The 13,904-nt window shown below is 42.6% G+C and overlaps 1 protein-coding gene across 1 annotated transcript in view; it reads right to left on the bottom strand.

Moving 5' to 3' along the window:
• The window catches only part of LOC145398801 (uncharacterized), a 647,885-nt gene extending 634,241 nt beyond the window's left edge, over positions 1-13,644 (bottom strand). The window contains exons 1-2 of the mRNA XM_080271612.1: positions 13,578-13,644; positions 12,029-12,113 (exon numbers count right to left, since the gene is read on the bottom strand). Of these exons, the coding sequence (XP_080127738.1) occupies positions 12,029-12,113; positions 13,578-13,644 (152 nt within the window). The remainder of the gene's footprint in view (positions 1-12,028; positions 12,114-13,577) is intronic.
• Positions 13,645-13,904: the final 260 nt, after the last annotated feature.

Below are 13,904 nucleotides of genomic sequence, written 5' to 3'. Positions count from 1 at the left end.
ATCTCTAAAAAACACTGTGTTTGCAGTATCTCTTCATGTTACATTTTTCTGCATTAGTCCTTCTTCTTTAAACATTATTAGGATAATTATTAGACTTACACATCTTTGGTGAAATATGTTTCAGTGCTTTGTCTTACTATATTTTATATATTACTATATATATATATATATATAGATATATATATATATATATATATATATATATATCTTCTACAATTAGTGCTTTGTCTTTGTCTGACTATATTAACCTATTCCTTTTAGATCACTGATGACACTGTAAGTTTCAAAACATCTGAAATAAAGATGCTGTTTGTATCTACGCTCATTGTCCTCTTCCTGCTGAAGAACAATCTCATGCACCTTTTTCCTTAAAAGCAAGAAATCAGTCAGGCTCCTTTCAGCATTCTCTCCATTCCCTCTGTACCATGTGGACCTGTGTGCATCATTATACCTGAAACATATACAGTGCCCTCGCACAGTAAACGAATTTATGGGCAACAGACAAGCTCATTCAAAGTGAATTCATTCACTGTGAACAACATTTCTTATGGAAAAAATAGCATATGGGCAGCTCCGCTCCCTCAAAGTCCACTCTTTGAGCCACAGGGATGTACTAAAGGGCACATTTCGAACACATGCAGTTCAGATATATAAAATAAAAAAACACATTGTTATTTACCTTAAATGAAGCAGATGGCGGCCCTGATTGGCTTGAATACAGGTGGTTCAGAGGCAGGGAGATACACTTAGTTGTCCTCGCCACATCACGTTTCACTCCCCCATCCCCATCACCAGTCTTGCCCTCATCACTTGACCAAACCACTTCCCCACGTGCCTCTACCTCATTCACCTCTCCAAAAAAACCTTCAAAGTCCAAAGATGACACCACTGACATAACATCATCATCGTCTTCCCCAGGAAGTGTAGCAGACAATGTAGAGGCAACTGGGTCCTGTTGTTCTTGAGTTTGGTAGTAGCGTGTGATGAATGTTTCATTTCTTCTGTTTGAATTCCATATTGTGCCTTTCATTGTAATGATGGGAAGTGGTTTCTACTCCACTAAGCACTTCCTTGTCCTAATGTAGCTGGTTTCCATTGCCTTGACTTCTTCTCTCAGAACATACAATGCCACGAGAATTTTACTGATCTTAGGCAAATAGACATAGGCAAAGTCCATTGGATTCTGCTCAAAAGGTTGCTTAGATCTGGCCTTTTATGTAGTGTCTACTGGGGGATGGGGGGTCATTCAATACGGGAGATGGTGGTTATGGCCTACTCTTTCCCCCGATTTTGTTCACTCAGGGTTCAACTCGTTCATTATGGTTTTGTGGACCTGATTACCCTCTGCTCGTTCACTAGGCATACCATTTACTCTGAATATGTTTACTGTGCGAGGACACTGTACTATCTATCTATCTATAGCCCGACGCCCTAATCCTGCAAAGGGTGGCCGTAGACAAAACGCCTCCAAGTCGCTCTGTCACCCACCATTTGACTACCCCCCCCAACTCACTCCCCCCTCCCTCATATACCTCTCAACTCCATCCCTCCATCTCTTCCTCGGTCTTCCCCTCCCTCTCCCTCCCTCCACCTCACCTACATACACCTTCTTAGTCAGTCTTTCATTCTCTATTCTCTCTACATGTCCAAACCACCTTAGTGTATTCTCTTTTTCTTCTCAACCACAGCCACATCCACCCCACAACGTTCCTTCACTTCTTCATTCATCAACCTGTCCCTCCAAGTCACTCCACATGCTCCTCTCAAGTAGCTCACTTCCACTGCTCTCACTCTTGACTCGTTCCCCTCTTGCAAGGTCCATGCCTTGCTTCCATACGTCGGGGTAGGGATCACAATACTATCATGCAGTGACTTCTTAACTTCCATACTCACCTCCCTATTTCTCATCACTGCTTTCAGTGAACCAACTACCTTCCTTCCCTGCTGTACCCTTTCACGCACTTCATCCCCCAAGGTTCCATCCTTACTCATCACACTACCCAAGTACTTGAATGCACTCACGTTCTCCATATCCTCGCCATCCAACCTCACCTTGCATTCTGTGACTTCATTCCTCTCAAACACCATAACTTTACTCTTGTTTATATTAACATTCAGATTCCTCTTCCTACACACTGTCCCAAATTCATTCATCAAACCTTGCAACTCTCATTCATCTTCACTCAACAATACTGTATCATCAGCAAACAACAACAGCGGAATCTTCCAAATCTCACCCTCATTCATTAGAGCCACCCCCACATCCACTGCCCTACCTTGCACCTCCTTTACAACCCCATCCATGTATATATTAAACAGCCATGGAGACATCACACAACCTTGTTTCAGTCCCACACTGAGATCAAAGAACTCACTCAGCTCACCATCCACTCGCACCGTAGCCCTAGCTCCTTCGTACATACTCTTCACAGCACTCAACAATTTCCCCTCCACTCCATATATTCTCAATACCTTCCACATACCTTGCCTATCTATTCTGTCATAAGCTTTCTCCAAGTCCATGAAGGCAGCATACACTTTCTTTCCCTTCTCTAGATACTTCTCCACTAAACATCTTAGAACAAATATCTGATCTACACACCCTTTTCCCTTCCTAAATCCCCCTTGTTCTTCTCCAACTAGCTCTCCTGTTATATGCCTAACCCTATCAATGGATATTCTACCATATATTTTTCCAGTCACACTAACAAGGCAAATACCCCTATGGTTACCACATATTTCTCTCTCCCCTTTTCCTTTGTATAAAGGAACAATTATACCTGATTTCCAGTCCTCCGGAACCCTTCCCTCTTCCCAGGCCAATCTACATAACTTCCATATCCACTCCACTACAATCTCACCCCCATATCTCAGCATTTCACCACACACTCCATCAATTCCTGGGGCCTTTCCCATCTTGATCTTCTTTGTTGCTTCCACTATTTCCGCCCTACTGATCTCTTCCTCCCTCCTCTCATCTCTTCTTCTCCCAGCCATTCCCCAACCACTTATACTCACACTGCTTTCACTCTCTACATTCAACAAATCCTCAAAGTGCTCCTTCCATCTCCTCAATTTCTCTCTCTTCTCCACCAACAATCTATTATTCCTATCTTTCACTCCCCTACTATTTCCCCTTTCACACTGCCTTACTTTCTTTACCTCCTTCCAAAACAATTTCTTACTCTCCCTCCATTTCACACTCAGATTCCTCCCAAACTCTTCATCCACTTTCTTCTTACTCTCCATCACCAGTCTCTTAACCTCCCTTCTCCTGCTCACATATACCTCTCTCTTCTCTCTCTCATCTTCTCCCCTACCTCTACTCGCCAACCATTCACCATATGCCTTCTTCTTTTGTTCCACAGCTCGTTTCACCTCATCATTCCACCATGCTGTCCCTTGCACACCCTTGGATCTCCTCCTCACTCCACAAACCGCCTCACACGCTGCGCTTATCTCTTCCGTGAATATCTTACATACGTCTTCCACCCCTTCCATCTGCTCTAGCTCATACCTTCCCAATCTTTCTTCCACTATGCTCTTATACTCTGTCCTTTTCTCACTATCTTGCAATTTCTCCACTCTTCTCACAGGAGCTGCTTCCTCCTGTCTTCCCCTTCGTCTCCTCAACCACTTTCTTTGCAGCTCTACCTTGGCCATCACTAAGGGATGGTCCGAGACTCCATTCCCCCACCCTCTCCACACCCTTGCATCCAACACTTGTCTTCTCATTCGCTCATCCACACACACGTAGTCTATCATTGCCTTTTATTCAACAAGTTCACCATCCATCCTCCTCATTACTCTCCATGTATACCGGTGGATCATCTTATGACGAAAGTAGGTGTTGGCTATTGCCAACCCCTTACCAGCACAGATGTCCACCAAAGCACTACCATTCCCATCTACTTCAGCTGGCACACCCCACTGACCAACCACTCCATCCACTCGTACATTCCCAACTTTGCCATTCATGTCTCCAATCAACAGCACTCTCTCGCTCCTCTCAAACTTATCCATACATGCTTCTACTCTCGCCCAAAACTCATCTTTCACTCATGCCACTCGATCCTCTGTTGGAACATACACACATACAATCGCCCATGCTTGTATACCTACTTTCATCGTCACCCATACAATCCTTGCACCCACTGTTCCATACTCTCTTATATTCTCCTTCCACTTCTTGCTTACCATCAGACATACTCCCTCTCTTGCCCTCTCATTCTCACTGACTCCCGCACATATACCTACACCGTATTCCCATTCTCTCATCCTTTCACCTTTCCATTTAGTTTCAGTCAATCCACATATATCCACTTTTGTATCCTCAAGCACCTGGACAATCTCTCTCTCTTTCACTTCATCATTCACTCCTCTCACATTCCACGTTCCTACCCTCAGAATGTCCTTTGTCCGTTCCTTAGTCGTCAACGTATGGTCCGTCCGGGTCCGAGGCGCTTTATTTGCTTTTTAGTTAGTTCTTTTTACGGGGTGGGGCACTAACCCACCACCAACCCTTTTAGTCGCCTCGTACGACAAGCAGGGATACTGGGGGAGTATTCTTGAAACCCACCTACCCCCAGGGGGGAAGTCACCTACCGAAGTCACCTACCAAAATTACATTGTTGCTTTTCTCAATTATTTTTTGTAAATAACTAGTAGTAGGAGTAGACTGTAGCACCAGTCGAACAGGGCAGTACTCCCGAGGTTGATGGCAAGCTGGTGATAGGGTGAGCTGGAGCTCCCGTTTCACCAGCCCTCAGGACTTGATCCTGACCATCTCCCTTTTCTGAACATTTTCAGTGCATTCATTTACACAGAGAGTAGGCCAGCATGCTCTCATAATACCTCTACCTTCAACTGTCTACACCACACTTCATGCGCATAACACATCACACCTTCTATTCACATCTAAAGTAATGGCCGCTGTAATCTTACAATCAAATGAGGTGGTACCTCGGATTGCCACCACCGGCAGGGTAGGGCTGGAGGCACAGGGTCCTCCCGGTCGCCATCAAGCGACTGTGCCGGCAGCGACTGTTGCTATTTCCGGGAATGCTCGTCGGCGAAGAGGTGACGGTGCGGCCTTATTCTTTACCAACATCCGCGGCCTATCCACAAATTTAAACTCAGTTCATTTTTTCCTTCAGTCCATATCCCCTTTAGCCCTTTTCCTCACAGAACCACAAATCTCACCCTCTACCGATATATCTCCATTTTGTTTTCCCGGTTACCATCTCCTTACAAACTTTCGAAACAAGGGCGGCACCTGTTGTTATATCAAATCCCAATATGCAGTTGATACTATTTTAAACTTCACTTCATCCAGTTTTGATTACTCATTATATAAATTAAATTGCCAAAACATTACCAAATATATCTGTGTAGTTTATCGTTCTCCCAATGCTTCTTCGGAACCCAGTGTATTTGATTCCATATCCACTCAGTTGAGTAACCTTGACCTTGCCCTTGGCAATGAAATTACCATTTTGGGTGATTTTAACATACACAATGTTGAATGGTTATTGCATTCTGCCCAGACTGACGAGGCTGGTCTAGAAGGTGAGCTGTTTGCGGAATCGTTTAATCTCACCCAGTTGGTAAAGCAACCAACCAGAATACCTGATAATCCTGACCATAATGCCCATCTCTTGGATTTATTCTTGACAAATAATCCAGATCAATACAGGATAGAGGTACTGTCACCACTTGGATCCTCTGACCACAATCTCATCAAAGCTTCATTAGTTAACCCTCCTACACCTCCCCATTCCGAACCTGTCAGGGTGACCCGATGGCACTTTGACAGGGCAGACTGGGATGGATTTAGAAATTATCTTGCTGATATTCCATGGCAGTCTTTCTTCTCTAGTGATCCCAATTCTACCCAGTCCCACATTTGTGACTTAATACTAGCTGGTATGGATTTATTCATACCAAGTCAACAATTCACTAAAAGATCAAACTCTCCAAAATGGTTTGATGGCAATTGTGCCAGAGCAACAGCCCAAAAGTCATTAGCATATAACTCTTACTTAAAATAAAAAACACCTGAATCACTCTCCCAATTTAAAATTGCTAGAAATCATGCAAAAGCTGTATTAAATCTATCTAAATCAAACTTTCTTCAAAAGCAAGCATCAAAACTACTTAACAACCCTAATGACAATAGAATATTCTGGTCAACTCTTAATTCTTTCAATAATAACTTTAACAAGTCATCTTCCATTCCCCCACTAAAATCTTCAGATGGCAATATTACAAGTGACCCACGTGGGAAAGCAGATATCTTTGCTAGTACCTTTGCAAGAAACTCTACCATAGATGATACCAGCCAGAATGTCTCAGTACTGGAACTTGATTCTCCCGAAATTGCCCCACTTAAAATACAGACAAGATTTGTAAAATCCATCCTAGACAATTTACCTACCAACAAAGCTCCAGGTCCAGATGGAATTCCGCCAATTGTTTTGAAAAAGTGTTCCCCTGAACTTGCCTCTGTCCTAGCTAAATTATTCAGACTATGCATACGTACTTCTTTATTCCCAAATTCATGGAAAGAAGCCAATATCCACCCAGTTCCGAAGAAAGGAAGTTCGTCTGACCCCTCCAATTACAGACCAATAGCTATCACATCTTCTCTTGGTAAGGTATTTGAAACTTTAATTAATATGCATATTGTTAAACATCTTGAATCCAACAACTTAATTAATGATAGACAATACGGTTTTCGCCACGAAAGATCCACCATTGACATACTCAATCTCCTAACTCATACCATCCATCAATCAATTGATCTACATGGAGAAACTCATGCAGTAGCTCTTGATATCTCTAAAGCTTTCGACAGAGTATGGCACCGTTCCCTGCTGTCCAAACTCCCTTGCTATGGACTAACGTCTTTTGTTCCTTTGATTTCTTCTTATCTTAGTGACAGGAAAATAAGAGTAAAAGTAGATGATGTATATTCGAATTTCCACTCAATTAACGCCGGCGTGCCGCAGGGATCAGTTCTGGCGCCAACCCTATTTCTGGTTCATATTAATGATCTATTATCTGTCACTCACAATCCCATTCACTCATATGCAGATGACTCAACACTACATAGTTCATTCACACTCAGACATCCATTTACAAAGTCTGATATCTCTACCTCTCAACTCAGTACAGCCATCTCCATAAATCAAGATCTATCTATAATCAGTGAATGGGGACAAAACAACCTTGTTTCTTTTAATGCTAGTAAAACTAAATATATACAGTTTACTAATAGACAGATATTGCCAGATTCGTACATTACCTTCAGTGCTACTAATATTCCCATCTCCAAAAGTATTGAAATTCTTGGTGTCTCATTTAACAGTGCCCTCAGCTGGACCTCTCATGTCAGATCACTTGCTAAAACCGCCTCAAAGAAACTTGGATTATTGTACAAAGTCCGTAACTTCTTCGCCGATGAGCAGTTAGCTATAATTTATAAGAGTCATGTGCGCTCTCAGCTTGAATATTGCTCACCCTTGTGGAATGGTTGTGGAGAGGTTGCATTAAGACAACTAGACAAAATTCAGAATAAAGCTGTTAGAATCATTAACAACCCTGCCATTACATATAAACTACCTCCCCTGCAAGTAAGAAGGAATGTTGCTTCCCTTGCATTATTTTACAGATATTTTTTTGGCAAATGCTCAGACGAAGTTGCGTCCATGGTGCCACCTCTCCATGCCTTCCCTCGTGCTACACGGGCATCTGGTAGCGCTCATGACTGGAATGTCACTCAACCATATTGCAGAACTTCTGCCTATCAGAATTCTTTCATTCCTCGAACTGCATCTCTCTGGAACTCGCTTCCCCAGAGTTGTTTTCCTCCAAATTTCAACCTACAACTGTTCAAGTCTAACTGCTACAGATATTTTGCGAACAGAGGACACCAATAATCTGGTGTATGGATAATTTTTTTCCTCCATTTGTTTTTCATCCCTACGTGTCAAGTGGGGTTGGTGGAGGATTAGTGCCCCTCCCTGTAAAACAATTAACTCTAAGCCGTTGGCCACCCCGTTTGGGATACATGGCGTCTGGCAATGGATGGATGGATGGATGGTTTTTCCTTCCTCCGTTCTGTTATTTAAAAAAAAAAAAAAAAAAAAAAAAAAAAAATCTGACAACATCTGGTATTTGTCATCATTCCATGCTCTCGTCTGAGGGGGAACATACAGTACCGCCATATCTCTCTTAACATTCTCTCCAGTTTCTAATTTCGTATATATCACTTCAGCCTTGCCTTCTCCCATTTCCACAGTATCTACATTAATGTTCTTCACTGCTATCATCACTCCTCCTCTCGTTTTTTTTTTTTGTCTTTTCACAGTTTGAATTTACCATCTCCCAAATGAACATCAATATCTTCTCTTAACTTGGTCTCTACAAAGCACATGACATCAGGTTCATATTCTCTCAAGAAATCGTTAATTTCAAGCCTTGCCGATATTAAACCATCAACATTAGTATATACCACCTTCAAATTATTTTTGATGTTTTTTATATCCTCTTCTCTCCTTCTGTCTGTTCGTACCACTTCCTCAATTTCTGTTCTTTCATAGCCATCCCCCTTAGTTTCCTTCAGTTCTATTTCCTCACATACCACTTCCTAACTTTCATATCCATCACTCTCCAAAAAAAAGTTTTCCATTCTTCCTCTGTCCTCTTATCATTTTTTTCCTTTACTTGTTCTTTCAATGATTTTAAAACTTCTCTTTCTTCTTCATTCAAATCTTTTCATATTATAATATTTTCCATCCCTGCCTCCTTGCTTAGTTTCCAGGTCACTTTAGTATATCAATTACTGCACTTTCTGATGACAACTTGACTCTCATTGGTCTTGTTTCCCTTTTCTTATAAGGCCCTATCCTCCTTACTTCCTCAGTTTCTTTTACCCACCTGTCTCCTTCGGGATCAATCTTGCCTAATATTCATTTCACCAGGTTCGTGTCTCTCTCGAGTCTCACGGATCTAACCTTTTCTTCCTCCCCTCCGTTTCCAAATATTACGGTACCACACATCTGTTCCTTTCTACAGATTCTCTCACTATTTTCTCTTTTTTCTTCAGTATTTTCACTGCATTTTCTTCCATTTTTTTCTTGTTCATATCCCTTTCTTCCTGAATGATTTCCCTTAAGCTGACCACTTCTTTCTGTTCTTCTTCTACATATGCCCACTTTGCCTTATGCTCTTCTAATACACTACTCACCTTCTCCGTTGTATTACTACTCTCTTCTAGTTTTCTCCTCAATTCGATATTTTCATGCTTCAAATTCCTGATATCCTCGTTCGCCATCTCACCGGACTGAATCAGACACTGTGTTTTGGAATGGAATCACTTAGATCTCTAAAGTAATCTAAGGACATTTCTTTGCATCAAACATTTGTCAGTTCAGTCTTGAGGTTGTCCAGATTGGGTATCGTCTTCCCTGCCATGATTTTCTTCATCTTTGCCCAGAAGTTTTCTATCTGATTTAGATCTGGACTATTGCCAGGGCAGTCGAGGACCTCAATTCGATTATCCTGAAGCCATTTTGTCACCTTTCTTGACTTGAGACATGGAGCTGAATCATGCATGAAAAAGTCACACCCATGAATAGCAAAGAAGTTTAACAAATGACCTTTCAGAACTTGAATGTACCGGCCACCATCCATCATCAAGTTCTTGGGAAGAAAGTAGAGGCCTCCCCTTCCCATTTCACCTGAGAAACACCCCCATACCTTTACTGATTGTGGGTGCTTAACAGTTGGCACCGTGTAATCAAGGTCATGTCGACTACGGATGGCAGGGCGACGAACCTTGGCAGAATGCACTTGGAACTTTTGAAATGTGCTTTGATTGGAAAACATAACTTTTCTCCACTCCTCCGATGTCCAGTGTGCATACTTCTTGGCAAACTGAATGCACTGCTTCTTCATGCAGTCAGTGAGAAGCGGTTTCTTGGCTGCGATGCAGCTTGGCAAACCCAGCTCCTTCTGCAAGCAGTGTTGAATAGTTCAAACTGAGACATCTTGTATCAGCAGGGGATGCATTCTCTTCAATTCTGCTGCTGTCAGTCAAGGATTCTTGATTACTGCCCTCTTCAGAAGCATATCTGTACCTCTGGAAGTCGTCCTCTTCTTTCCACCGCCATGCTTGTACTCTGGTACAACAGCAGGTGGGAGGCTGTGCGCTGCAGAAAGAATCTTCATGATGGTCGACTTTGCGCGTTCAGTACATTCACAAATCGTGTTGATAAGAACATTATCCTGCCTCCATGCAATCATACGGACCCTCTCATTCCCAGAGCAGTACTTTCCAGGCATGAAAACTCGACTCTAGGAAAATAATAGGGCAAACAGTAATGCATACGAAAAAAGAGGGAGGTGCAAGCTCGGAATGACAGGAACATATACTCCCACTCTCGCTTCTGGGCAAGCACTGACATGCTGAGTGTTTCACCACCTCCTGTCAACACCAGAGGAGTTGTCAGTTACTACTTGCCCAAAAAATTCACTTGGTAGAGGTGGAAACACAAAGCAAAGACAGACAACTCTCCCATAGCAATTCTGTGTGTAGGTCCTAAGTCAATTTGAGGTGGGTGTACAACAACAGCATCACTGAGAATGCAAAGTACATTATTTGTAATATGTCTAACAACTGAGGACAACTAATTTCGTTCACGACAATGTTTTTGATCGAACTTGTGGCCTTCAAGATCCACTTTATGTTTGGAGCTGATCTGTACTCCCAAAATGAATGCATGCTTAAGCAGCTGTACAAGAGCAGCTCACATTCCAAGGATGTGGCACCAAAACTGTCTGCTAAACAGGTGGCTTGGAATCAGATTTTGCCAGAGTTGGAACAAGGCCTGAAAAATGGCAAGGGCTATGAGCTGAATATCATCCAAGATCACTTACCAGTATAGATCATAAATGTAATTTCCCTAACAGAGATGTGAACATTTTCTTGATCAAGCATTTGGTAGTGAAATAGCTTTCACTTATCCTGACGCTTTGTGTGAATCCCTGATGATATTTTCTATATCACATATTTCTGCAACTGCTTTAGCTGAGACCACCCACTCTGTTGATCCTGCACAAGTGTATGCTAGGATGATCATGATGTCTCTTGATGGTTATGGTTTTGGTCTTGAGGACAGTTTATGTGAAGGCCAAGATCTAAAAACTTGCATGTAGTGATGTGAATATTCCTGATCTCTTACTTAGATTTTTTTTTTTTTTTTTTTTCCCCTGTATAACCTGGCTCATATCTATGACTGGGTTAAGTTAATCTTGTTTTTAATGCATCAAAAACTCAGTTCTTACAATGTCAAACAGGCAAAATCTTCCAAAGAAGTATCCTCTAACTTCTGAAAATATCCAACTCAATCCTGCATTATCTCTGATTTTTAACATACAGTCAAGGCTCACATAACATGCGATCAGAGTGCGCAAACCTCACATAACATGGAAGGCAGTTTTTGAGGCCAGAAAATGGTCAAAACGCGAAAATGACAGATATAACGCGGATGAAAAAATCTCCCCATTTTTTTGAAAATCATACTATGCTGCAATGATAGAGATTACATGGCCTGAGGCCACAAATTATGGTTTAAACAGTCATTATGCAAAAAACTGGTCATAACGTGGTGAGAAATGGACATAACGTAGGCAGCGATGGTCATCGTGTGAGTTGCATCTGCCTGTGACGTATGGCTGTCACGTGTCTGTGTGGAGGGTCATCACGGTCCACTTAGCATTCCTGCCCCACCTGAGCTTACCCTCTCCCCACGCTCTGGCTCCACATGTGCTGTGTGTTATCTTTGCTCTTTTTTTGGCCACCCGACCCAGCCCGACCATGCTGCCACACCATGACCCTGCGAGACGTTGAAAGAGTCTGACCCAGGAGCAGAAGCTTGATGTCATCAAGCAGAAGGAGAGAGGAGAACGTAATTGTGTCATCACCAAGGTGTATCAGGCAAACAAGTCACCTATTTGTACAAACCTGGGGAAGAAGGACGCCATTATGAAGACCGTGAGGGCCAATGGGAGATCTCCCATGGGTTTGAGTGTCTGACCCTGCACTTGTGCTGATGGAGAGGCTCCTGATCATGTACTTGAACTGAAAGGAGGGGAAGGAGTTCCAATCGACCCCAATAACGTAAGGAGGACAGCCCACCACCTGTATGCTGTTGCTTGCCGTAAGCTGTCCCAACCCCCCGCCAGATTTATGGTGTTGAGTGGTTGGTTTGGCAAATTTTGGAAAAGGAAGGATTTGAAAAGAGTACAGGTGACAAGGGAATGAGTGTCAGTGGATGCCGGGGCAGCAGAGACATTCGTGGATGTCCTAAAGGGAATCATCAGGGATGGGAGTTATACTGCTGAGCAAATTTATAACATAGAAGAGACAGGTACGCAATACAAAAGAATGCCATGGACTATGTATATCTTGAAATAACACAGGCAAAGCAGGGCTAGGGAAGTTGATAAGGTAAGCATCACTCTACTTTTGTCTTGCAATGCTACAGGCCATATGATGGGGCCATTACTTATAAGTAAAGTAAGAAAGCCAAAGTGCTTCTCCTTTCATTAACGCTCCTCCTCTTACTGGCTCCCTTCAACCTCTGTCTCACTGCCACACTGTTGCAACTTTATATCCTTTCTATCGTTACTTCAATGCTCGCTGCTCCTCTGAACTGTCTGCTTGCAACCCTCCATCATTACGGCAGGCACATAGCACCTGTCTAACAACAAACTCATCCCTTTTCTGTCCAACTCTGTAATGCAAGAGTTAACCGTTATTCCCAGTCCTTCATGTATGCAACAGGACAACTCTGGAATTGTTTCCCTCTGCCTGTATTTCCTACTGTCTATGGTGTCCAGCTTTTCAAACGCAATGTGTCCTGGCATCTCAAAATGAACAGATCTTGAATTTGGCTCTCTTGTTATCTTGTTTTTGTTTTTTCTTGGAGAGAACAACTTGCTGGCTCCTAGCCTTTAGCTCCTTCTTCCTTGTATATGAAAAAAAAAAAAAAAAAAAAAAAAAAAAAAAAAAAAATTAGGCGACAGCAGAAGCAACCATGGCAGAGGAGAAGCCTCCTACAGTAAGCCTTCAATATACAAAAAGCATAGGGAACAAAAAAAAAACTTTTGTAATCCAAAACTTCGTATATTGGAACGATTTTCCCCACTAAAATATACACAGAAATGGGGGGATGCGTCCCAGGACCTCCTCGGACCCCCCACCTAAACTTCACCCCTCCTATTTTGAAGTAAGTAATACCTGTAGAAGTAAGTAATACCTGTAGATGTAGACCCCCTTGGACCCCCCACCGAAACTTTACCTTTCCTATTTTGAAGTAAGTAATATCTGTAGAAGCAAGTAATACCTGTAGATGTAGAGAACGAGGTGGCCATTTTCTTGTACATCTCCTTTTTCTTGGTCACAGTCCCAATGGTAGCTGCAAGGCCTAAAGCACATCCAATTTCCGAGACTCCCTGCCCCTCCTCATGGTGTCTTATAATTTCCAATTTCCTCTCCAGAGTTAGAGTACGGTGCTGCTTCTTCTTGGCAGTGGGCTCCTCCGATGCTGGAGATGATGCAGGGCGCTTGGGAGCCATGTCTTAACAGTACAAAAAGGTGTAGAGCTGCAAAAACATCCTCACGTACAGTGAAGCTGAAAGGAGTGACGTGGACTCGGTTCCGGGACAATTCGCCGTGAAGTCAATTTACCATCAAAACGTGGACGATTCCCCGTGAGGACAATTCGCACCCAAGACGATTCCCCGTCATTCTACAAATATATTTAATATTAACTGATTAATACTATAATAATTAATTCCATGGGGAGCTATCAAGGTCTATGTTCATTCAACAGCAC

Source organism: Coenobita brevimanus, chromosome 5 (assembly GCF_032717465.1).
Source record: "Coenobita brevimanus isolate Jiangsu-jjx chromosome 5, ASM3271746v2, whole genome shotgun sequence".
Lineage (NCBI taxonomy): Eukaryota > Metazoa > Arthropoda > Malacostraca > Decapoda > Coenobitidae > Coenobita > Coenobita brevimanus.
This window is presented reverse-complemented; position numbering and strand designations above follow the sequence as displayed.